At 39.6% G+C, this 27,080-nt stretch overlaps 1 protein-coding gene across 1 annotated transcript in view; it reads left to right on the top strand.

Annotated features, from left to right (window-relative positions):
- Positions 1-27,080, top strand: part of LOC308133227 (CUB and sushi domain-containing protein 3-like) — a gene marked incomplete at both ends in the record, with an annotated part of 215,521 nt that overhangs the window by 145,767 nt on the left and 42,674 nt on the right. Inside the window, 13 exons of the mRNA XM_080500528.1 lie at positions 560-705; positions 1,257-1,337; positions 2,310-2,423; positions 9,124-9,312; positions 9,454-9,612; positions 10,846-11,034; positions 15,211-15,396; positions 16,397-16,591; positions 17,324-17,497; positions 19,072-19,245; positions 20,232-20,405; positions 23,134-23,319; positions 25,414-25,587. Coding sequence (XP_080356654.1) covers positions 560-705; positions 1,257-1,337; positions 2,310-2,423; positions 9,124-9,312; positions 9,454-9,612; positions 10,846-11,034; positions 15,211-15,396; positions 16,397-16,591; positions 17,324-17,497; positions 19,072-19,245; positions 20,232-20,405; positions 23,134-23,319; positions 25,414-25,587 — 2,141 coding nt within the window. The remainder of the gene's footprint in view (positions 1-559; positions 706-1,256; positions 1,338-2,309; positions 2,424-9,123; positions 9,313-9,453; positions 9,613-10,845; positions 11,035-15,210; positions 15,397-16,396; positions 16,592-17,323; positions 17,498-19,071; positions 19,246-20,231; positions 20,406-23,133; positions 23,320-25,413; positions 25,588-27,080) is intronic.

Below are 27,080 nucleotides of genomic sequence, written 5' to 3'. Positions count from 1 at the left end.
TACCAGTCTCAACAATTCCTTATACATTAGGGTATTCCTTCAAGGCTTTAAGGTTTAAATGCTGATAATTTTTTTTGCGTCTAAACAGTTTAATCCATTTTGAGTGATGGAGGCTAAAGACCATTCATAACCGTGCAGGCTAAAATGTCCATTGAGCGAATAACCAGCGATTAAAAATAAAACAAAACCAAAAAACCTTGCAAAAACTGTTTTGACAATATGAACATTTCCGAGACAATCCAGTTTTCTTTTTTCTTCCAAAACTTTTCTCCTCATCAATACATAATATGGCTGCAGGCTTGAAAAGTTTTAGTACTCTACCGTCTCATCAGCTAACACTTTCTCAACTTTGACACTGTTGATTAATATCAGAATGGCTGCTGAGTCCACAGCACTGCTAGGAGCTAAGTCTACCTGCTCTTTGATCTCACCGAGTTATTATTGCTGTTTATTCATAAATCATTTGTTGTCTCTCTCGCCTTCTTCCGTTCACTCATTTCTCTCCCTTCACACCCCTCCCTCCCTCTCTCTGCACCTCTCTGCAATACTATATTACTAGGGATGGACCCGACCAGGCGTCGCCTCAGATTGGTCAATTTAGTGGTAACTCTGTACAGGAAGGCGTGTCGACCACCGCCAATCAGGTCCTCATCAAATTCCACAGTGACTTCAGCACGAGTGGATTCTTTGAGCTGCACTATTACGGTAACCTCCCCTTTGATGCTAACTAAGTAGAGACCTTGTCTCCACACTGCTGTAATGATCCTTATTCATGTGATCTTTGGGTCTCTACATTCCTGGGACGCTGATTTAATTATGAATATCACAAGGGGAATTGAGAAAGATTGCCTCTATATTTCTATATTGAAATGCCTTTAATTTTCTCTTTTTTATTTGGCCTTTTCATTCTGCTTCTGATATTGCTTTCAGTTCTGTGCAATGATAAATGATGAATGCCTTCTTTTTCTTATTTTTCCTCTGCTCTAATAAAACGCCCCTCTGAAAAGACGTTGATTAATAATAAAATGTTCCCCAATTCGGCTAAATTAGTGATTGGTTTTTGATGATCATGAACAGCGATAGGTGGCAATTTATGATCTAATCAAGTTTCAGTGTGATGGGCAAGTGAAGACTGCTGCAGCTGGATTAAAACACACACACATGCACACTCGCGGTGTGTGTGCCTTGACTTTCTTTTTCTTTTTTTAAACGCATATACATGTTCTGATGCTGGGTTCACTGTTTATTTTCCACAGCTTATCAACTGAGAACATGTCAGCCACCCCCTCCTGTTGCCAATGCCACCGTCCTAACCGATGATGACGAGTTCGAAATAGGTTTGTCTTATTTTATTTTACTTGTTTACTGGCGAGCGACAATGTGTAATAAACTCACTTTATGCTGGACATTAGAGTATTTGCTTGGACAGCCCTCACAGGCGGGAAACTGGAAGAGACATATGGAAAGGTTATATTGATTGATTCATTATTTCATCACGCTTCTTCAAGTGTTTCATTCATTCATTGTAAGCATTTCATACAATTTTTGCTTCTCTTTATACTCTCCTATAATCTGTTTATTTTTTTTAAAGTTTTGACGTTCATAATTCACCAGTAGGACACACACGTGTTACAACATTTAACATTTTTTCACCTGCATTGTTCACTTTACTTTTATCTTGCTTATAATGTGTTCCTTTTTCTGAAGTTTTCATATCAATTGATGTGTCATGCATTAAAGTATTTTGTTGGAGGGCAAGGCTAATTAGTTCTATTTTTAAGCTGTTTGTATTTTCAGTGTTTAGAAGTGATTAGCAAAGTGAAGTGGAAGTCATATGGCTTGTGGCGCCCTGAGTTTGTCTTGGAAACTGAGTGCAGTTTTAATTTCATATGTGTGTATGCTTGTGTACGCGTTCTGGCTCAATAACGCAATGAAGTGCCTTCAGTACTCCAGCTAGCTAAGGGGATGTCAATCTTCATTAGAAAATATGTAGCTGATTACTGTTTCAAGTACTGGTGCTAAGACATATTTCACTCACGGCACTTAAAGTGTGTGTGTGTGTGTGTGTGTGTGTGTGTGTGTGTGTGTGTGTGTGTGTGTGTGTGTGTGTGTGTGTGTGTGTGTGTGTGTGTGTGTGTGTGTGTGTGTGTGTGTGTGTGTGTGTGTGTGTGTGTGTGTGTGTGTGTGTGTGTGTGTGTGTGTGTGTGTGTGTGTGTGAGAGAGGTGGGCAAATAAATGGGATGTACATTGTTCATGCTCTTTTCTCGTCTATGCATGTTGTTTGATTGTGGGTGTAAATTATCTCACAGGGGACATCATTCGATACACATGCCTGCCAGGCTTCACCTTGGTGGGCAGTGAGATTTTGACCTGCCGACTTGGAGAGAGGCTACAAATGGATGGACCACCCCCAGTCTGTCAAGGTTGGTTTTATTCCGTGTGAGTTAATTAGTCTGCTGGTCTGAAATCGCAATTTTGTGGGGATTTCTGAGCATTTTGGAGTTCCACCCATCTTAGCATCACTTCCAGAATTTGTCCACAATCTGTGTGTAACCACTTTGACCGCGAGTGTGCAGCACTGAGTGGTAATTTCACGACTGCCAGCAAGGTCCCTTTTACCAGGCTCCCAGTGGGACACCGCCTCTCTAATTTCATATTGTAAAGTGACCAGTCACTGCCCATATGCAGAATCCATTAAAAGTTGTTATGTATATCAAGTACGCAGGTGTAACTTTTGTTGTTGTAGTGTTCCATTGAAAAAGGGAGTTCATATTCTTATATTTTCTACTCCCACTAAATGGCCTCCTGGGTATGATTGATGTGAAATGTCTTCCTACCCATGTTTTTTTTTAGAACTAGATTTCAAACAAAAAGCAAAAGAGAAGAGATGTCTGTGTTGTCTGCATCACAGATTCTGTTCAGACTAAAAAAAACAAATGTCATCATCCTGCTTGCCGTGCCCATACATCTCCACTGCAGACAACAGAGCACTCTGAAACCCTCTATCCCCTGTGGATAGACGTCTTTTGAAGTGCCCTGAAGTCCTTTGTCTCCACGTCTTGAGTTGATGAGCATTTCTGTCTTCTTATTTCAACGAACTGTGAGTAATCGCATTGGACTTGTGATCAAGGCATGACAGATACTCGACAAACTCAAACTGCATTCATAAAGAATCTTAGAATAGAACTAGTGATTTGGAACATATTTGCTCATCCCTGGCTGCTATTATTTGATGTCTGACTTGATATCTTGGTTCCCCCCCATGGTGGTTTTGCAGCTGACAGTGTTTTGTTCTCCCAAGCAGGAATTCAGCTGATTTTAATTTACTGTGGATGGTTTCACAAATATAGTGAAACAGCAAAATTTCAAAGTCTCAGGTGGAGTGACCTAGCTTGTTAAACCAGGATCTTGAAGGTGTTCATTCATTATTACTAAAAGCTACTTGTTGGTGAATAGTTCTATTGAAATATGCACAAAGGTCACAGACACATATTTGATAAAATTTACATTTATGTATTCACCTATCTCTGGGTTCGCGTCCTAAAAAAGCTTAAACCTTTATCTGTACAGCAATAGGATCACATAGCATTTCTCAGAATTAAAAATTTATGGAGGCACATACAGCACGATGTACAATAGAAACCTTTTTTAAAGTGTGGTAGCCATTTGGGAACAAAGATAGGTGATAAAGGCTTACAAAACCAAAATTATATGGTTATTTGATCTTGCATACAGATGTACTGTCACATTGCCCAGTGCCCGTCTGTGAGGAGAATGATGACATTAAAAGGTTTGTGGTGGTTGGATTGATGCAGATCAATAATAACGTTAGTTGTTTGGTAATCTATTTTTTATTTCATGCCAGATGAGGGGCAGTCAGTCACCCAAATATACACTGCTCAAACAAAAAATAAAGGGAGCACCTAAACAACACAATGCAACTCCAAGTATATCACACTTGTGTGAAATCAACCTGTCCAGTTAGGAAGCAACATTAATTGTGAATCAATTTCACCTGGTGTTGTGCAAATTAAACAGACATGTGGAAATGAGAAGCAATTAGCAAGACAACACCTATAAAGGAGTGGTTCTTTAGGTGGTGACCAAAAACCATTACGCTGTTCTCATCGTTTCTGATATTTTGGTCCCTTTTGAATTTTGTTAGTGTTCTCAGTCCTAGATGGAACATGAGGCGTGTCTCCAACCAACACAAGTTGCTCAGGTTGTGCAGCTCATCTAAGATGGCACATCAATGTGAGCTTGGCAAGAAGGTTTACTGCAGGGGTCTCCAACCCCTGTCCACAAGGGCACCTGTTCTGCATGTTTTAGCTATCTCCGTGCTTCAGCCTACCTGAATCTAATGATGATGTCATCACCAAGGTTGTGAAAAAGCCCGATAACGAGCCCCTCATTGCATTCAGGTGTGTTGCAACTGGGAGAGAGCTAAAATATGTAGGACAGGTGCCCTCGAGGACCAGGGTTGGGGACCCCTGGTTTACTGTGTCTCCCAGCACAGTCCAGAGCATGGAGGAGATACCAGGAGACAGGCCAGTACACTAGGAAAGGTGGAGTGGCGGAGGAGGGCAACAAGCCAGCAGCAGGACCGCTGCAATCCCCCTTTGTGCAAGAAGGAACAGGAGGCGCACTGCAAGAGGCCTGCAGAATGACCTCCAGCAGGCCACTAATGTGCATGTTTCTGCTCGAACTGTCAGAAAGGGCCACATTTGGTTCTCAATGCACTCTACTATATATTGAATAAAGACTTTCAACTGCAATATTTCATTAATTGAGATCTAGGATGTGTTTATTTTTTGAGCAGTATATTTAAACTCACCTAATAGAGTTGGCTCATTCTCTCATGTGTCACTGACTTCAAGTAGCTCTGCCAAGACCAACAAGCTACCATCAACAGACGTTGACATGTTGTACTTGCAATATTTTCAAATTAATTTAATTTGCTCCTCCGGAATCCAGATACAAACTCTGTCAAAAAGATGTTCTGAGATGGCCTGGTCTATTCAGGGTTTGGACAGCAAATGCTCTCCTACATTGACGATAGTGTTATACTGTGCCAAAACAATTAAATGTTCCATTTCGTTCAAGTTTGGATGAATGATATTAGCTCAATCCATCTTCTATGCTCACTTGGATCAGATTAGGGTTATTGGGAGTAGGCTCCCTTTTCCAGTGTACTCTACCTGATTGGCGTGGTCCACCCTTAGACAAGTCACAGTCAGTCACTGAGCTAAAACAGAGAGACAAACACATACGTGCACTCGTTCCTTCAGGTATTTAAAATTTAAGTTTTCAATCAACTTGTTCAGCATGCTTTTGAATTGATGCACAGAACTGGTGTTCCTTGAGAAATTCACCACACATAAGACAGGAATAGGCACTCGGAGATCATAAAAACCTCATGCAGTTATCTCCGTTGGTGGTACCTCAGGTGAAGTGACATTGAATGCGGGGGTCCCAGGCTCGAATCCTTTTTGTGGTGAAATTAAAAAATTTAATCTAAATTTATGGTGCAAGATGCAATGACTTTCTTTGGTGAACTCTGTAATCAGAGCAGCCAAATAAACACTAATAAAAATGACAAGTTTAAGATTAAGTTTAGAAATCTATACATGTTCATGCAAAAATGAGTGTTGTTGGTGATGTGTACTTGGAGACATTTTGATCATTTTAAAAAACTGTTTCTTGGAAGTTGCTCCAAGCGTCACATTGGAAAACATTGGACAATGTTAGGGTTATGAATTTATTATTTGACATTTTCACAGATAGTCATTATAATTGTCAAAAATTCATTAAATGTTCCTGTGTTGGCTATGTTATGTCCTCCTGCCACCTCTAGCATGAAACTAATTGCTCTCCTTGGGACATGTAAAGTTGAACTTAATTTGAGTTGACCCACTGTTCACATCCAAGAGACTGTTGCTGTGGGCTTGTAAAATGGCCGTGTACTGTCGGCAACTTGCCGACAGGACAGGAAAGAGGAAGTCTCCTGTGCTCCCCAGTATCACATTTGTTTGCCATCAACCTTGCTGTTAATTGTCACTTTGTTTTCAAGAGAACACTGAAATGTCTTTTTGTGGCTACGCAATGGTGCTCCCAAGTACCCCTGGTTTCTAAGATATTTCCCCAGGCTCTGTCTGTTTTTGAGGCCTATAAGGAAGGTGATGCAGTAGCTTTGATCAAGGATTGAGCCAAAATTGAGTTGACTGCTATGTTGGGTGAACCCTCTGCCACACTAAGGTTCAGTCTGACCCAATATATTTTGTTTTATTGCCCTTGCTTTTGCAGTCCTTCTGGCAACTTGTAAGTAAAAGTTGTGCGCTAACCTACCCAAACAACTATGGTTTTGTAATAATGTCACTTGTTGTGTGCCTACCGAAACAATAAACATATGGTGTTTTACACAAGGAGTTGACAAATATCTCACTCAGGTATAGATGGTGATCTGCATGCAGTTACAAGTAATAGACCTGAAGACAAAATGCACAACATGAGCAGTTTCCCAGTGGCTTTGGGAGGATGTTATGCTAATTTGCAGTTTAATGTGTGTTCCCCTGGGATAAGTCTTGAACTTATTCAAAAGATCCATTTAAATTAGCAATACTTGCTTGTTTGTTTAGTGTTGACAATATTTCCCTTTAACTAATTGTAATTAAAATGGGATTACTTTGTTCTTTGAGCTTTATTTCATGGCTTTACTGTATTAATCTCCAGGGGATGTGGATGACAACAGTTGTACATTCAGTGATGTTTATATAATTGAGCCAGATTGCTAATCACATTTTAGTTATGTTTGTGTTATACAGGTGTAAAGAGGTCGGTATCAAGATTAAAGAAACACCAACACATGCATGACTTGTATGCTTGCATCTGCTGTCAGTTAGTTTCTTATCAATGACGGTTCCTTTTGGAACTGATCCTAACAAGTTGCTACATTGAGGCATTTTAAGCCTCTTGTGATTTATATTTTAATCCCCGTACTTAAAGTTTCAGGCAAAGTATTTTAAGCCGCAACCATGCTCACTGAATTGGATGTCCATTTGTTGCCTGGCTACATAACAATTATTGAAGGCTCAATTGTTTCATTGATGAGCTCTCCACGGCTTTTTAAGAGGGCATATATATATATATATTAAATATCATATTTAATCATCTGTCAAAATACTAAATTATTTTATCGGAAAATTAAAACATCTTTAAAAAAAGTGATAATATTTCTGAGAAATGGATTGTATATGAGTGATTTGTGACATTGCTTCATGTTCTCCAAATAGATGGCATTCCGAATTGTTGCCTCTCTAGGATAGCAGGATAAATATTGACTTTGCTGTGTAGAAATGGTTTGCTTTTATTTCATTGCTTATTTAATTTCTTTTTAGTTTGGATTAATTAAATGGCTATTTACTTGATCTCAGTGCTCACAGAGGATGTCTTTGTTTTGAGATTTAAGAAATGCTTTGTACTTTGTTTTTTGTTTTGCTGAAAATTACTGGCTTTGACTTTGGAGATCATATCTGCCTGTTATCTTTGAGCCAAAGGCTGTTGTAGTTCAGCCAGTTGAAACTTATGCAGTGAATCACCAGCAGGAATATTCACACCACTTACTGTTTTTTGCGACTGTGTGCTCCCCTTTATGCATTTTTTTTTTTTTAGTTGTTTTATATATCTGAATCTTTTCAAGGTCTGAATATTTTCACTGACCTTTTAGACTGGAACTGCTGTTCACATTAACCTTTTGTATTCATCAAGTGACCAGGAGGAAAATCTTGCATTTCCAACTGAAAAAGAAACAAAACCAAACCACAACTGTCATTATTTCAGCATGTCAGCCAACAGAAAATGAAGGCAATGTTTTTAACTGATGCACATAGACTCACACAATCACCCACGTGTGTGCACGCACAAAGTCTCGTCGTTGATTCAAAGCATTTGTTCGCTTTGTCCTCTAAATGTAACCATCCCAATCGTGTATGTTATTCAACTTTATTTGTACCTGTGGCCTGAAAGCCATTTGATAATGCTTAATAATAAGTTAATAATCTCCCACAAATGCAATCAGGCATTAGCATGGACAAAGATTTGAAATGACATGCTACTGCATGCACGCAGTAGTCTGACTAATCTAATATAATAACTTGTGAATATGACTGAAGTTACATGTTTCACAATTCATCATTTAATATTCCCTAAATGGGATCAATTTCTCTATAAATATCTTCAATGAAACTTCAGAAATCATGACATCTCATGCTATACTGTAAATGCTACTAGTGTCCTGCAAAACTGATTTATAGGTTGTTTTTTTTACTTTTTAATAACTTTAAATTTTTTAACTAGCTAATGACAATAATCTCCCAATAAACAGTTAACCTTAACAGTTGACCAGAAAGCTCCATATTAATGTAGGAAAAAAAATTAACATTTTATGAAATTCAACATCCATGTTCCAGAAATATGGTATATTCTGAGATTTTGGACTACACAACAGTTAAAAAAAATAGATAAATTCCTTTTTCATTCATATTTCTCAGCACTCCTTTTTCAATGCCTTTCACTGACATCACTTAATCTCTGAGTGCTTTTAGGTATTGGGATATTAGTCCTCACATTTATATCCGTGAACAATGATGAATCTGACGCACGCACGCACGCACGCACGCACGCACGCACGCACGCACGCACGCACGCACACACACACACACACACACACACACACACACACCATTTTTCTATACAAAGTTAGCTGCCCCACCCACCCGCTGACTATCAATTGACAGATTGATATCTGGGGACCCTGATGACAATAGCAGACTCAGCCCTCAGGTGCAATATCAGTCTGCCTGAAATGTAATTGTTTCATGACTAGTTATTTTTTGAATGTACTTTCTGCTGTCACAGTCAAGCACTCCTTTCTTCCCTTTGTGCCAGTGATATTGCCTTTCTTACCCTCCTTTCCCTCTCTCTTGCCTCTGCCTCTTTTCTCCTGTCACCTCTTTCCTTGTCAGGCCAACATGACTTCTTTTCTTCTCATTTCAATTTCAGTTGCTCTTATGCAATTTTCTTTCCATCTGACTCTGTCTTACTCTTAATGTGCTTCTGTCCTCTTAGTCCAATGTCCTGCCCATGAGGTGCGTTTCGACTCAACTGGGGTCATCTTGAGCCCAGGCTATCCAGAAAACTACCCTAATCTGCAGATGTGTTCCTGGCTGATAAATGTGGAGAAGGGTTACAACATCACTCTGCACTTTGAGCTCTTCCAGACAGAGAAGGAGTTTGACATCCTGGAAATATTTGATGGTGTGTAATGTTGAATACAAAAGGCATAATTCAACTGACATTATTGTGACATGAACTCAAGTAGCATTGTGCTGCTTAAACCTTGTTCTTGATCTGATTTTTTCTTTTTCCGTATGTGCTTCTTTGTGTCTTTGTGTTCAGGTCCCAACATCTATAGTCAGAGCCTTTCATCACTGAGTGGTGACATTGAAACACCCTTCAGCCTGACCACCACAGGCCACCAGCTCCTGCTGCGCTGGTCCTCCGACCACGGCACCAACCGCCGCGGCTTCCACATCAGATATGTGGGTGAGTATCAAAGTATGTATCCAGCTTATAATCATATTCTCATTTTTTATTATTGATCTTTGCATTTGTTTTATAGCTGAAGTGCAGATAAGTGATGAAAGTCAGGGGTCGACAAATGTGGCCATTGGTATTAAAAGCACAGTGTGGAGAGAGTTCGCCTGAACATGGGCCTCATGGGTCAAATATTCAGTGACACTGAACACAGAATACAATGTGACCCCATGAATTTGATCACATTGTGACATAATTAATAGTATTTTTTATTGATCTGTTGATATTGGTAAGTTTACATATGCATGTACAAACATGAGGCAGGAGGAAAGACGGTGGCAGACGACGAGGCTTTACACTCCTTAATTTCAAAAGGTTTTAATTCTTTATTGGCTTTTTAATAAAGCAAGTGGTGCCAAGCAAGAGCAGCGTTGGGATCTCCTTCCATTTGAGATTCATCAATAATAATGAAAAAAGGACAAAAGATGTACATTTTTAATGTTGTCCCTAAATTATATTTAACACATGAGAGCGGGTCCTATGAAAGCAACTCGGTGTGCTGAATTTTGTAAAGAAAACCCCTCTTTGACTTGATTGACTTGAACAGCAACTGACTTAAACTCCAGCATGTGTCTTTTCGTCTTAAATCCCTGTTCCCTCTCAGTCATGCTGATTTGAAGAAATGGCTGACAGCAACGCAGCCCTCCTTTGGATTTTATGTCCCTTTGGCCATTTGGTGGTCATAGTCTTGAAATCAAATTTACTTTTTTGTGTTCGATGGGCTGTAAGATGAGTGAAAGAAGTGCTGTGGAACAAATAACTGCAGGATGCACCAGTGCTGCATGTGCTAAAGCAAATTGAATACGTACGTCCCCATAGGCCACTGGAGGAATAGTAATAATGTGATTTTGAGGGCTTTTTTTTTTTTTTTTTGCTGCGTGGCACGGAGCCTGAGCACTAAATAGATGTGACACTCCTCAGGCATTTTCCCTTACTATAGCTCTGCATTTAAAATGGAGATGTACTATAACAAAATGTGTTCACCTAAGTCTTTTTGAAGAGGTGCTTTGTTAATGCCGCTCATCGTCTTCTCTACAATAGTTAGCTTTCTCCGTCTTAATATCTGTTTTTTTTCCCTCTATCCTCTCTCCTTGACTTCATTCCCACTTCTTGTCTATTTCTGTCTTCCCTGCTTGTCCTGCCTTTTCCTCTGCCCTGCTGTCCTCTCTTGCTTTATCCCTTTATCTATTGTAGCAATGTACTGCAGTACCCCCGACTCCCCACAACATGGCTTTGTAGTAAGCCAGACCGGGGGTCATTTGAACAGCATGGTGCGTTGGGCCTGCGACAGGGGGTACAAGCTGATCGGAAAAGGCACAGCTGTGTGCAAGAAGACCACCTATGGTTACCTCGCCTGGGACGCACCAGTTCCTGCATGTCAAGGTGAGCTCATCTGCCCTGGCAGCCTTTTATTTCCCAACTTCAGCCTACCTGTTTCCCCCCTGTTCTTCTGGTCACTGCATTTGCATTGCTTGTCTGAGCATGCGGGCAGACAGGCAGGCGCTTAACTCACCCGCGTGTCTCGGCCCAAGCCCTATTCCCTTGTTGTTCGCAGCTGAGCTGCATCCAGCCTGATTGAGAGCCAGTACTCTGTCAGGTGGAAAGGAAACAGAAATCAATCCCTCCTCCTCCTTTCAATTTCCACTCCTTCAAATTACATGGGCTAACTTGCCATGAGCATGCAGTGTCCGCTGAGTTTGGGTCTCTCTCAACTAATTGGGTTATTTGATACGCACATGTGAATTGTGTGCATTTGTGTGCGCTTGACTGCATCCACAGCAGGAACCATCAACAGATGTTATGCCCAATTGCATTTAAACATGATGCAATGAAAAAGGAGGTACTGTATGTATGTTGTGTACTTTAAATGATTTAAGGTTTCACAGCTTTGATAATTGCACCCAGCATTCCTATAGCATAGACACCCAGCCATGTATAAAACATCCATGCTTAAGCTGTTTGTTTGTATTGTATTTGATAGCAATAGTGTCATTTCAGTGAGTTCAGTCATCCCTACTTTCCAATGGTTAATACAGTATGTTGAGAATACATTCATCCTCATGCATCTCTGGAAAAAAGCACAATGACGATGAATTTCAGATCCACTGACCTTTTAAGCTTTGATGAGTTTGAACAATGTATTCTCCCAACATAGAAAACTTTCTATCTGCAGTGTAGGAAAGTTCTCCCCACTTTTGACTAATAGCTATTCAGTTGTCACTCAGCAGTACTCGTATATGAGCCTCAACTGGCTCTCTCCCAGGGTAGTAAAGATCTGTGTGACCTGTCGCCAGATTCCTACGTTCAGTGTTTGATAGCATGCATTTATTATTACAGCTTCAATTTAAGATATGTGAGTTTGCATAACTGTTTAAATTTAGTGGCACCCGAACCAGACAGGATTGCTCCGGCTTTTTTTCATCGAAACCAGTGCTGATGATAAACGCCTACAGTAGCACCTGCATCCCGTTTGGTCTGAGCTCTGAGGCTGCAGTAACCCAGATTCACTCTGCATTTAATTGTCAGGACACGGTATTCTGTGGTAGCATAGAATGTGAGAGCTTCCTACTCCTGTATGCTGAGAAATAACGTAAGTGTGAAAACAAAATCAATGTATCAGTTTGACAGACTTGGCCACTGTTTGCCAAATATTCACTGTCAAACTTTAGAAGAACTCTTAAATACATTGTTTATTTCTTCCCAAAGAAAATTATTAAATCAGATTGACAGGTTTATTGTCTTGTGAGAATTCTTATATTAACATATTATAAGATTTACAGTCAACTTTTACTGCTACTTTGAGAATGCTAGATTTCTTGCCCCTATGGCCAGTCTTTCATATAAAATCTTTGATTTCTCCAGCTACCTTAATAGCAGTTTTATGCATTGAAGGAATTGTAATTTGTAAAGTAATACACAGTATTATCTAGGATCATGCGATGGCACAAGTTTTTTCTAAAATGTTGACTGTGGTAAAAAAAAAAAGATTTTTATTGCTTAAAAAGTGATTTCAATTGCAGTGACTTATAATGTTAGAACTTTAATGTAATAAAAGTTCATGATCTAATGTAATAAAATCATGAGTGCTTGACATAACGGCTTTGCACATAATGTAATTTACATGATAAGCATTACTGCTGCTGCTCATAATGTAATAGTGGTTCATATTGAGAGAAAAGTGTTGCATTATCACAATTTTTATCTCTGCCATTTCCACAGAGGTGGAAGTAAATGCTTTAACCTCAATTGATATGTCAGTCATCAGAATCACACTATTTTTGTAAAACATGGTGGGATATTAGCCCGCTTACAATATATCTAATCCCAATACGCAGTGGACCACATAAATAAAATATAAGAGAAGCCTTGTTGTTTAATGCGTCATCCCCATCAGTTAATCCATGGTATACAGGTTATTGATGCACACACTGATGAGAGTGCACTTCTGTGCAGAAGTCTGTGTTTGACTATGATTTAGACATCGGTGGCACCACAGTATCCAACTCAATGTTTTAAAGAAAGTTTTCTTTGTTTACTATTGATAAAATACATGCAGGGGACACAACAAATTCTACAATGAAAACTTTCCTAGGATTTTAAGAATGGTCATTTTCAAAGAAGCGAGCAGGTTGTTCCCTTAATACAACCAGATGAAAACCTTTTGTTTATTATTTACAGTTTACTACCAATGGTTATTTATCTCTGTCAGTTTAATAATGCAGATTTTATGGAATTATACACTTGATATAATCAACATTGCATTTTTTTTAAATTAACTTCACTTTAAAACTAGTGAATAATGAAAGAACATTTTAGAACCATGCAATAATGAACCAGATCAAAAGTTTTTAATTTATAAGCACAACACCAAAGTAAAATCATATGTCTAAATAAATCTAACTAAATACAGTGCGTAAATAATACATAAGCATAATTATGGCTGCCAGCAAAACTCCCCTTCAGAGCTTTCAAGAGGGGTATTTTTGACAGAAAACCTAATTCAAAGATTTCATATCTAAGAACATTTGTAAAATGTAAAAGTTATCAAAAATATTGGATCGAACAACTTGCAGTTTAAAAAAGAAAAGCGCATTCTCTCTGTGCATCTTCAAAAAGCTTTCACAATTCTGTTTTCTCATTCTGATCAACACATAGGTTTAGTGCCCTGAAAAAACATACATGGATTCATCAGAGAAGTGATGTGTTCTGTGATTGTTATATGTGTCTTTTACAGAAACGGGATGAAACTTGATGTTACCATATATGAATAATTTGTTTTTGTTTTTGTTGTTAAACCATCCCTCTGACTGTGATTCATTTCAAGGGAATTCAAGGGAAGTGCTTCCTGATGTTGGATGCAAGACCACAACTGCATCCAGCCCCTTTTCTTGAATGGACAAATATAAATTCTTCTTAAGAATGGCTGTCAAATCCATCAACAGGCTATACTAGATAAAGGTTGACAGTACAAGCAGTGGCAAGTTAGAGCAAGCGCACGAGACACTGACAGGGTCAGCATGAAATGGCTGTTTTAAGACTATATCACCTGCAGATAAAACATTAGGGCCAGTATTACAGATTGTCTTGGGTTGCCATTTGCTACACCAGTATGGTCACAATGTGCGACATGTGCTGGAATCATATTGCATTTGAAATTTGATTTGGTATTCTTGACAGATTTGCAATTCTTTGTACAACGACTGTACACCCGTTTCAATATAATTTTGACAATATAGAATCTTTACTGATCTTTAAATTTACGGTGGTGGATTCACCCTCGTTATGTACAGACAAATGTAATGTATTTCAAACTGCTTCTAGATCTACAGGAGCCAAAAGCATTTTATTATAAGATAAATGTTTTTTTCATCCATTTCATATTTCCTGACTACTTCTTGTAAAAGTCACAGAAAGTAAGACATGTTAGATAAATAAACACATTCATTACCATTTCAATGTCCAATGTAAATTGCAGAGATTAATTTAGTACATCACTAACCGACAGAATTGTGTCCCATAAAACACTCACCCATTTTTGACTGTTTGCACACTATATCTGATTTTCTTCCTGTTGAGTGTTACTTAGTGTAGTTTGTCTGCGTGAGCAAACACAGTATGTATCTGAGTTCTGGCTCACTTTGTTTGAATGCTGCTGTTATTAATGTCATTAATTACACCTGTGCTCTCCCTGCTGTGGCATCGTGAAGTGAATGCCATTAATAATAAGGTCTGCTGTCTGATTCTAACAAGTACCAGTGAAGAGCGTTTGCTTGCTGCTCTGTTTTTACTTCCCAAAAATGTGAAACCAGAGAGGATATTGGAAAGCAGCAAATGGTCATTTTTACGTGTAAACTAAAAAAAACCTTAAATGACCATTGTATCAGGTGACAGTCATGCCTTGATGACACTTCCACGTGTATTTTTTCCTCACAAAAACGTGACCGCAAAGTAAATGTTGAAGTGCCTAGCAGGCTTGTGTTTACCAGGTATCTATCCAAGGAAGGGTCTTGTACAGCACAGAAGCATGTGTGTCGACAATGCTCCTCTCTCTGCCTGCAGCTGTGTCATGCGGTGTGCCCAGCGCGCCAGTGAACGGAGGTGTGCTCGCTGCTGATTATTCCGTCGGCACACGGGTGACCTACTTCTGCAACGGTGGCTACCGACTCTCCTCCAAAGAGCTGACGACCACAGTCTGCCAGCCAGACGGCACCTGGAGCAATCACAACAAGATACCCCGATGCATCGGTGAGTACAGGATGGTGAGGGAGAATGTGAGGGGGCATAGAGGAGAAAGTGTGATGGGGAGGAAGAAAGCCAGACTCTTCAGCCATGCAGAGTTGAGAGATGACAAACGAAAATAATTTTATTTTCATGAGAACATCTTCAAACCTTAATAGGATTTATGTAAGACTTTAATTTTTATAACTTTGCCTTGTGTTGTTACTTCCTCTGAGGTTACTGGATGTGTGTATGTGTATATATATATATATATATATATATATGCACGAAGTCAAGCCTTGTGAAGGGAGAAATTGAATGATGGTGATGATAGGTGAAAGCCATAGAGGAGACACATATTTTTGGTATTCAAATTGAACACAGTACAAGTAAGCATTTCCAAATTCATGAGAGAGCTTCTAGTAAATCAAGTAATTTTCACTGCAACAGAAGATGTCATTAAATATGGACTGCAGTCCGACGGATGCAGAAGCTCAAATTTGTCTAACAAAAGCCCTGGGATGGGTGGATGAAAGGAAGAATAGTCATGGAGAGGAAACAGTGGCTGGCACTGAGGTAAGCGTTGTACATGCCAGTGCAACTCCTTTGAGTTAGAAAGTCAGCGTAAAGAATGATTGACAACGTTGTTTTCATCTGAGACTGATGGTTATTCCCTGCTGCATATGTGTCTCGCACTAAATTTGGAAACGGTTTGTTTTGAAGCTCATTTGGTTTTGGAGAGTGCCAATTCATAAATATGTTGTGGAAGAACATTTGTAATACAACAACACTTGAATGAGTTTATTATGCTGCTGAAAACTTTCCTTTACAGCTACTTGTATGTTTTTGGTTTTGTTTTTTTTGGGGGGGTCTCAACAGGCTGTTACTTATGTTTACAGGCTTTGGCTTTGCAGTGTTTGAACAATGGATGAGAGAAGAAATGAAAATAACAACTGGTGCATGTCAACAATCCAAAACCAACATCAGTCACTTAACACTGAGTCTTTGTTGTCTTTTTGTTTTCCAGTAATGACGTGCCCCAGCCTCAGCTCCTTCTCTCTGGACCACGGGAAATGGAGAATAGTTAATGGTTCACACTATGAATACGGAACAAAAATAATTTTCACCTGCAACCCCGGATACTACCGTGTTGGTCCCACCCACATCCAGTGCCTGGCCAATGGCGTGTGGAGCTGGAGGAATGAGAGACCTCGCTGTAGAAGTGAGTGACTGCTTGGAGCAATTTAGAAACACTTGTTGGTAACCCATATAAATTATTGGGATTTTATAAATGACGATTCCTTTCTGTTTTGCTTGATTGGTGCATTATTCCAAAACATAAGTAAACCTGTAGCATGCAGCCATATTCCACAAAATTCCTGAATTTCATTTGTGCCTCTGGAAAAATACAACATGAAGTGTTTTCTCATTGTTATTTAGTCAAAATTACAATGTCTGTCTTCCCTTAGATTCACTCTATTCTTTGACTGTCACAATGCAAGACTTGAAGTACGAGTACTCATTCTGACCTCACTTAACCGGTAGCTCAAAGATTCACTTTTGTGCTCTTCACCCATTCCCGGCTCAGTCCAGTTTAAATAGTTTATTGTGTGAAGTGGAAATAAAAGTTTTCCTCCACTGCCATGGGAACTGCCTTTTGAGTGGGAAAAGAGCTGAATAGCCCGTGTAATGGCAAAATGAGATGCCAGCACACATGATGAAAGATGTTGGGACAAAGGCAAACGCCATCATTATCCTCCCCATGAAATAGCACAGGTCACTCCTTTATCGCATTAAGGTCGGTAAGAAGAGTGTAAATGACTGTTCTCTGCCATTGACTCTAAAGATGTAAGTCAACTTCCTTCTCCTCTTTCTTTCTCTTTTTCTCTTACTCTCCTGCTTCCTTCTCACTTTCCTTCCTCTTCTTTTTCTTATCCTCCTCATCTTGTTGCAGTAATTTCCTGTGGCGATCTTCCCACTCCTCCTAAAGGGAAGAAAATTGGGACTCAAACTACCTTTGGAGCATCAGCCATTTTCAGCTGTAACCTTGGCCATGTTTTAACTGGATCTACTGTTCGAGAGTGTCTCCTTTCTGGCCTTTGGAGTGGGATGGAGACTCAATGCCTGGGTAAGCAGGGTCTAAAAGTTCGCTTTGACTTTTTAAAGGAAGGCTTTGTCCTGGGTTAAAAACTACTGGCAGTCTGTTCAAAGTATGAGGGTTTTTTGTTGCGGTCAACATGCCCAGAATAGAGCCAGATGGGGAGGCAGAGGGTAGCTATAATTGCCTCTGTTGCCTAGCGTGTATGTCCAATGAATGTAAAACATTTAGAGGATGCGAGGCTCTGACATCAGGCTTTGTACTCCGAGATGCCACTAAAATATGTCAGACCGTTTCAGACCTTGATGATATCCGGAGGTGCAATTTGTTTTGCAAATATGTGAGCACTTTTTTGGCAAGTACCTGCAGTGGATTAAAGCAGGGCTCCATACAGCAAATCCTTTAAGTCAGTGCGATTTGGTGTTTGTGAAATGTTAATTTTGTGAGAAAGCAGATGTAGAGCCACAGCTTCCCTGAAACCCTGATACACTTGCCAAGCTGTAACCGCTCCATTTGGACTGTTGTGAAGGATATATAAACAAGAAAATGTGCAATAGCTTTGCTTACCATAGCTCATCACAGCTCTGTACTGTGGAAGAAAATGAGACATACGTAATTACTTGAGCTGCATTCAAACCCACGCAGCAGCAGAATGTGAAGGTTTTCTTGGCAGACGCATTAGTCCATTTCTCAACTGCGTGCCACCACCACTCAGCGCACTGCTCAAGATTGGTTCAGTTCATTAAAAAAATGCACCTATTACTTATTTAGTGATATGAATGACTGGGTTAACAGAGACTGGGACCTGTTGGTATCGTCGTCTACTTCAGCATTATCTTCACCAAATCTGGCTGCTCTCAACTTGAGTGTGATAATAAAATGCTCGGCTGCATTTCTAGGTGCAGGAGTGAATTAGGGAAATCAGACTCACAGTCAGTGGCAATTTCCCAGGTTTTAAGTGGCAGTGGAAATCTCAGCAAGATTCGTCCTCTCTGAGAAGGGATTTATTGTAGCTGAAAGTAATACGATTATGTGCAGGAGCATATTGCACAAATTTTGAAGACTTGCACATGCTTTGCCCTGTCTACCGTAAATGAAAAAAAGGGAACTTATCGCTGCAAGTGAAGCTGCGGCCAGTCTGAATTTTGGAGGAATAGTTCAGAAATAATGAGCTGAAAAATGCTTTTCCAAATCCAATATCTTTCATGAATACACTAACTGATTTTGCTTGCCCTCATTATAGTTCCAAGACCTTTTAAAACACCAGTTTCCTAAATTGTTTTTGTAATACTGTTGTCAAAATGCAAAGTTATTCAAACGTGATATCACAATCAAAATTGTGTTTCTCCCCCTGCAAACATCAGCCATTACTTCAGTGGGACCCACTGCACCATTTCTCCCAAATGATAGGCCGTAGAATCAAAATCTCCACTGTGATGCTTGCAGAGTTTTACCAGTTTCTCATAATAAAAATTCTGTCACCAAATTAAAAAAAATGTGTATCTGTGAAGAATCTATGAACATTAGCCAAAAAGAACTCTCGTTGTTTTTTGTTTATTTTTTTTCTCTCTCTTTTTTTTTTTCTTCACCCCACTGTTTCCCAGCTGGCCACTGTGGTGTTCCTGAGCAGATTGTGAACGGACAGGTCATTGGAGAGAACTTTGGTTACAGAGACACAGTGGTTTATCAGTGCAACCCAGGATTCAGGCTCATTGGATCCTCAGTGCGGATCTGTCAACAGGACCATAACTGGTCTGGCGCGCTCCCAGTTTGTATCCGTGAGTACTTAAACGCCACTTCTCACCTTTTAATTCTCCACAAGTAGATTTAGGAGTGGGGGGGGGGGGGGGGGGGGGGGAGAGCAGCAGGGGAGTAGTGATAACAGAAACTTTGTGGCTCTCTGTGGAAAAAAAACAGAGTTCAATTTGACATTGAGTCACTCAATGCAAAAGGGATTTGCATGGGTGCACGTTTATGTGATTACCAAGGAGAAGTGTTTCAAAATATGCCATGATTGCATTATCAAAATATGCCAGAATAAATGAAGCTGTATTTCGAATTCTGTCAATAAAAATGTTTAATGCTCAATGGCAGATCAGCTTGGATTCAGCAGAGAGCTTTAGGGTATTGGGGGAATAGGAGGAGTGGATCAGGAGAAACCGGAGGGGGTTAGAGTGATGCCTTTTCTCAGCAAGATATTTTCCCATTAATTCCTGAGAACGAGTCCTTATTAAATGAAGTAACTGGTGGATTAAACTGAATAACTTCACCAAAATACACTTTTTATTTCTGGAAATATTGTAGGTGTAAAGGAAGTGAATTAACATGGTACAATTTTGTTTTCGTTTTTAATTATATTTATAATTATATTTAATTATATGTAACGACAGTAGTGGACTATGCATATATATATATATATATATGTATATATACACTAATCCTTGTAATGTGATTTGCAATCTCCTCTTCACCTATTGATGCTCCAAAAAGGGCTGTTTACCATTTTCCAGTTAAAACCATGTCTTGAGTACTAATTTTCCATTGTCCTTTGAGGTTAATCATATGATAATGACTTTCCTATGAAAGTAGTCACTGTATGTGACCCCCAATCATTGTTATTGATATTCCTCTCTCTCCACATTCTCCATGTTCCTGAACACCTCTTATCTTCTCTTCGCATCCCCTCCCGCTGCCTTTTCATGCTCCCTCCTATCTGCTGCCTCTTGCTGTTGTGACACACCTGGTTGACATGTGTCGACTTCAGCCATCACATGCGGCCACCCCGGTAGCCCTATCTATGGCCGCACCGTAGGCGATGGCTTCAACTACAATGACGTGGTGCGATTCTCATGCAACAAAGGCTACACCCTGGAAGGACCTTCCACAGCTCAGTGCCAAGCCAACCGTCAGTGGAGCCAGCAGCCACCAACATGCAGAGGTAAGGTCCAGCGACAGAGCACCTGCAGACTGAATAAATATCTGTCATTTTGAGCAAAGTAAAGTTTCCAAAGGATGCAAATGTACCTTGACAGTCGATCTCAGCTGCCTGTGCTGTGTTTACCTAGGCTTCTGACCAGAAACGTTTCCTCTGGAGTCAGATCAAATAACAATCAAAAGTAAACATTTTGAACTGGAGACGCACACACATGCATATGCATCATTTCCAGTTCCAAGGATCCTTTTTTGAAAAGTGGTTCGACAACGAGAGGCTTTTCTTTTTTTTTTCCTATCTCCCTGACGACAGCCACTTTCATCTAATACTGCTTCGGTGAATCAGGCTGGTCATAAATGGATCACGTTGCTGCCAGCAAGCATAAATAGGATCCAGCGCGTGCGTTGGAACAGAATGAGATAGCTTTTTCAGGTGCTTTGTGATTATTTGGGGATCTGTAGCTCGGATGACCACAAGAGCTCAGCAGCCAGCAGATGTATCATGATCATTCAGGTACCAGCAGCCAGTGACTGCCAGCTTGCAAAAACAAATAAGCAGATTGGATTGAGGAGGTATTCGCATGTCAATTGATTCCAGTGAAAGAAAGCCACTACCTGCTTCTGGTGCTCAGATTTGAGCATGAGGCAGCAACATCTGGAGCCTTGGCCTTAGAGCAAGAGACCAGAAACGGCAATAATGAGCTTACAGCAAGATGTATAGAAAGGAAGGAGCGAGTGGGGAATTGTTTCGAAAATTTTACTGCCAGCTTGTACCAATGTGCTGGAGGGAAAGGTTACTTTCAAGGCAAGAATGCATTCAGTGGATAAATTCCCACTGTGTGTGCGATGATGTCTGTTTTTTTAGTTGTGACCATTTGCAGTTTGCACAGGTTCAACTCATTAGCAATGCCTTCACCACCAGCACTCCGATGATAGCAAAAAACCCACAGTTTTATATTCTTCTAGCGAGAGATGGATATTTGAGGCTGATGTCCTAAATTTAAAGTAGGCCAGCACTGAAAGCTAATAACTGTTTCCAAAATTCTATTTGAAGAAGGTAACATCTTCAAAACCATTATTAAAATGTTGAATTAAACAAATGAAATTGAATCATATCCAGTGTGGCTTTAATTGGTCTGCTACCTCTGGATCTGATGAGCCAAAGCTAGATTTGCCAGACTTTTCCCATTAAAAATATCTTTCCATTTGGCGTATGTTTCACTGGCGCTTAGATACAAAGAGACACCATTTTCATTAATGTGAATAGCACCTTGGAGACAGACCTGGAGAAAGATCAAAAGAATGAAATCACATTAAACTGCCATGAGTCCCTTTGTCAAAATATGTCTGTTTGGTCCCACTTAAATGTTCTCACATTAAGCCAACTTTGTCACACGTTTGCATTATTGATTTAATTTGATGTTGCTTTGAACTTAATTTCACCCTCTTGTGCTTTGCAGCTGAGTGAAACACACAGTGAGCAGAGTGCATCTGGAACCTCACTGCTCCTAAAATGGATGCTCATGAATTTGTGCCTTTTGGTGTTCAGAACACCGGATCGAGTGATATTATTATTATTGACAAAGCTTAATATAGCCTGTGCCTACTTGCTCCCCATTTGGGAAAAAAAATAAAAAATTAAATCCCATTGATGAGGTCATGTCAACTCTTCTATTATTAACTCTGAAGCTGACAGATAGCTTTTATGCAAATAGAGCTCCAACCAAAATAAAGAGATGGCACAGATTCCAAGAGAGATTCCTAACAATGTGATTGAGTAAATCAGGCTTCAGTAATTGGTCAAATTACTGCCAGGATATTTTAATAATTCCTGTCCAAATATGGTGACATATACGCTACATGGGCTTTCAGTTTATATCCCATACATAAATGCAAAGAAAAAGAGAACACGTCAGATATAAGCATTATAAATGCCAGGACAAAACCTTGATCGTGCAACTGGAGTATTATAATCTCATTAAAGAGGCCTCTTTGCTGTATTTCATCTCTCGAGCCGCCGTGGTACATTGTGCACATTTTAATGTCACAGCAACCACGTGACCAGAGGTCGTACATTTACATGAACTTGGCGTGAAAACGTGGCCAGGAACTACATTTTCCACTTTGGCTTGAGTCAGCATTCATGTCTTGTGAGATGCATCACAAATGAATTAGTTTTGTACTTGAAAGCCATAATTAATTGATGTTTATGAAAAGTGGGTTGCGTTGGTGGCTCTAATCTGAAGGTGTCTACTCTGACGTGTTGTCGCTGCAGAAATTAAACAAGACTGGTTAAAGAAAAATGCTGTTGCTTATGACCAAAATTGGAAGATGCAACCTAACATAAGACGAAAAGTCAGTGAAGAGAATTTGCTCATAGTGATCTTGTATTTTTCTGTGAGAAGAGGTTGTGCAACACTTTTCGAATCACTCATTCCATAAAATGTCACGCTTCCAGGAAACCATGAATAGATGTTTGAGCACTCAAGGCAAGAAGGATAACGGCTAATGGCAAGAGGCGTTTTTTTTTTTTTTTTATAAACATTTAGTTGAATAATTAAATAAATTTGAAGTTCTCACAGCAATTTGTTTGAAAATATCTGGGCTGAATTATCCTTGCAGCAATGAAAAATTAATTGCTATCAGTTCACAGTTCTCTTTATTCTTTTATCATGATCCAAATGTTTGAGGAATTAATGACCCTGCAACTGTCTTTTCTTTGTCTTTTAACACAGTGGTTAACTGCACTGACCCCGGTATCCCCGCTAACTCCATCCGGGAGAGTAAGATTGAACATGGCAATTTCACATTCGGCAGCGTGGTCTTCTACGATTGCAACCCTGGATATTACCTGTTTGGCTCTTCGGTGCTGACCTGCCAGCCTGTGGGCCACTGGGACAAACCTCTACCAGAATGCATTGGTACATGAAGTTTCTTCCTACCTTGAAAATCAAATGAAAACTGTGTAAACATTTGTCATGTAATTAAGGATGTTTTAGGATTTATGGTTCTGTGCATTCGCTGCACCAGTGTTCCGTGTTGTGCGTTTTACCTTAAAGTCACATTGAGGTCCAACACTGGAGCAGAGACTCGAGGAAAGGCTTTTGAAAATATGTCTCATTCTTAAACACGTGTCCCGAATCATGTTGTTTTCTTCCAGACTTTTAATGGTACAACTAGCTACATACGATCGCTGAGAGCATCTGTGTGGGGCAGGATACTTTGGTGGGTTAGGTTTATGTTGCACTATTGAACTGTTGTTGGGACCAGTTGTTCAGTACATAACTAATGTCTCCTAAAACCTAAACATTCTACATTACAACAAGTATCTATGAACTGCAGGGGTTGTCTGGTGCTATTGTGGCTCTGGAACACCTGGTTGGAAGTAAACCCTTTATGTTTTTGTTCATAGACTGGGAAACATTTCTTTTCATGGTAGAGAGACGAGGTACTGCGTTCCCTTTATCAAACGGAACAGTAATTAAAGTGATCCACGGGGGTATCTGTCACAAATGTTTATTTGCTGCTCCAGGCATCACTGACTCTTTGTAAGGAAATTAACTTTGCAATATTACAGAAACTTATTTTGCATTATGGCTCTAAGCTTAATAAACACAGCATCGTATAAATATACTTGAAGGTCAAACAAAGACTGTAACGAGAGGATTCAATGTACTAAACTTAGCCTGAAAGAATTCCGTTACACATTTTATCATGATCATATCTCTGGGGGTTTTTTAGTTTTTTTTTTTTTTTTTTTGTCTTCAAGCTCTGTATACTCATGCTACAGTAAACAGTGGAGTCTCAGCTTTAACTTGAGTACTTTAGTGTTCACTGTTGAGCAAACAGACATTTTAGCTCAAGTACCCGGTTGCAATCATTCAGAGGTAAGTGGATACTTGGTTACTAACTGTTGGGCAGCTGTGTCAACATTAGTTTGAGGACAAAAGCTGGCACGCGGCTCATGGTTGACAGTTAGCATACAGACGGAGGGGAAGAAGACGGTTGGAATGATAGCAAATATCTTGTTGTGGAACAAAGTTTTGTGGATGGAAGAAAAAAACTTAAATGAAATTCAGTTAAATAATAGCACGGGGTGGTAAATGAATGGCTGTCAGTAAAACTGGCACACTAGCATTTATTGACTGATCCATTGATTTCACTGCTCACTGAAGCAGCATTATAAATGCAGAGGTCTACACGAGCGCTCTGTGTGCTCAGATTCACCTGAAAGTGTCGGAACTCATTGAACAAAATCTCATCATTCAGAAAGACTATGATCCTTGAAAAATTATCCAAAGGAACCAGATGGCATTTACGGTGAAGCCATCTCAGACTCTGTCAGTCACATGAGCTGATGGATTGCGCGACATGCCCGAAATGAAATTTATATCCAAAATGCACGAAGATATCCAAATAGCTTGATGATGTTTGACTTCAGGTGTATCTGTCACATTATTTTTTTCAGCCCTCAACTTTGACCACTTTGGTATCCTTAAAGAACTTTTCCTCTTTTCTTTCAGCATTAATGTGAACTACTCACATTGAAGTTGAGTCTTGGCACTTTAATGAAACACCCATTGTGTTATTTTTACCATATACTTACGGAAGAAAAATCAAATCAAATTGCCTTTTTTATGAAAAGTGATGGTAAAAAAAAAAAATTGGAGCAGTTCTGTGCAAACCAACAGATTTCTGTTTAACATATTAAGACACATAATCAGCTTAAGTCGCTCTTTCCACACAAGCTTGGAGATTCAAAGTTCAAATCAGTGCAGTGGACTGGTAGCTGCTTCTGACAGGGCTTAATTTGTTTTAGCAATGGTACATAGAGTTGGCATGCAAGTTGTAGAGCTAATTTAAGGAGAAAAAAAAAGTTTTATATTTTTCAAATACATCATACTTTAAAAGACATTTTCTGCCTACACCAGTAAGAATATGATGGTCTTGTGTATTGAATCGCTCAACCGTACATACAAGTCCCTCATGATGTTCTCCAAATTCTTATGATGCAGAGGTGGACTGTGGGAACCCAGGTACACCTCCCCATGGAGTCTTAAGAGGGGAGAAGTTCACGTTTGGCTCCACTGTGCGCTACTCGTGCCTCGGAGAACGGCAGCTCATAGGGGATTCTTCACTCACCTGTCAACTGAACGGACACTGGAGTGGTCCCCTGCCCCACTGCTCAGGTACACAAATACACAATCTCGCACACACGCACTCCAGCCCTCATTCAAACTGTGAAAACGTTACTTCCCTTTGAGACTGTCTATTGATAATATATTAAACTTCATCTGATTTGATCTCTACTTTTTACACAGGCTTGGACTTAAGTTATTTCTCACGAATTTAAGATAATAGTCACAAAGTTGTGATTACGTTTCTTATCCAACTTTTAGATATTCATCACCGAGAATACTGCTATTCCCCTCATAGTGAATTAAATAGAAAATTGGTTTTTAAATTCAACACAAACAACTTTGCAATATTTTGATTATTACAGAGAAAATACACAGCAAACCTTTGTCATAGGGACATTTCTGTTGCAGTAGGTTGTTCCACTGAAAGTCATTTACAGTGTCTGGTTTTTGGAGATGAACAAAGAGTCAAGTCTCCAGAGAGATAGATTGCTGTGAAATTGGTTAAATGTCATCTCTCAATGCTACTAGCAGGGTAAATGGAACTCCATTCATCTTTTTTATGTTGGATTGTCACAAACATTTACAGAAATATCCAAACTTGTGCGAGTTAAACCAAAGCTTGGTAACTCAGTAAATAAGTCAGCAGAGTATCCAAAAGGCTCACAAATACCACACTGCAGCAGCATAGCACCACTGGCCCTGGTGCTGATGAGATATTTGATAGAAAACTCAGCCAGTTTACAGCTCACAATCAAGGAGCCTGAGGAGGTATTTTAGTTCGTTGTGTGTTTGTTTTGCATTAGACGTTTCACTTTTTACATAAATACTCCCATCTTCATAATTTGACATATCTGTAATGGATGAATGTTAGAAAAAGTGCACTCATGTTGAAGCAGTGCCAAACCATGGAGATATGATGCCAAACACATCACTTGATTCAGTAAAAGCGAAATGTGATTTAATGTCTCAGCCAAACAATGTGCAGAAGCAAATGTTATTTCCCAATTAGCTCAGTTTGAAACCTTACCACTGACATAACCCAAAACCGGGCTCTCGCAGATACAAGTTGCACTTTCCAAGTCCTGTTTTCAGCACATTTAGTTCCAGACTTTTCGCTCGACATTTTCTGAAAACAGGAGGAAAAAGTGTCTTATAGTGTATGTCTGCAGAACAACAAACTTTCCCCCCTTAATCCCCTCTGTGCACTTCCTTCCCATCACACTTAAGCATTCCCGACCATTTAAGTGGATCCTTTTTACTGAATGTTCACTCAGTTTGTTCAGCTCACTGACCCAAAAGTAATGTTTGTAAGCAGACTTGTATGACAGTTATTTTTTCCTTCCTCTTCAAAATAGGAGTCTCTACTCACCTTCAGTATTTAGTATTTACTAGACGGTTGCAAAGCAGGAAGTAAGATTCTTTCGATGGGAAGGAAAGGCACATCGTCTGAGGCTTCAATCCATCTTCCACTAGTTTCTGTTCTTAGTTTAAAAAGGTGGAGCAATGGATGCAGAAACGTGCTGGGAACTGTCTTGTTGTTT

Source organism: Blennius ocellaris, assembly GCF_963422515.1.
Source record: "Blennius ocellaris genome assembly, chromosome: 8".
In the NCBI taxonomy this organism is placed as follows: Eukaryota; Metazoa; Chordata; class Actinopteri; order Blenniiformes; family Blenniidae; genus Blennius; species Blennius ocellaris.
This window is presented reverse-complemented; position numbering and strand designations above follow the sequence as displayed.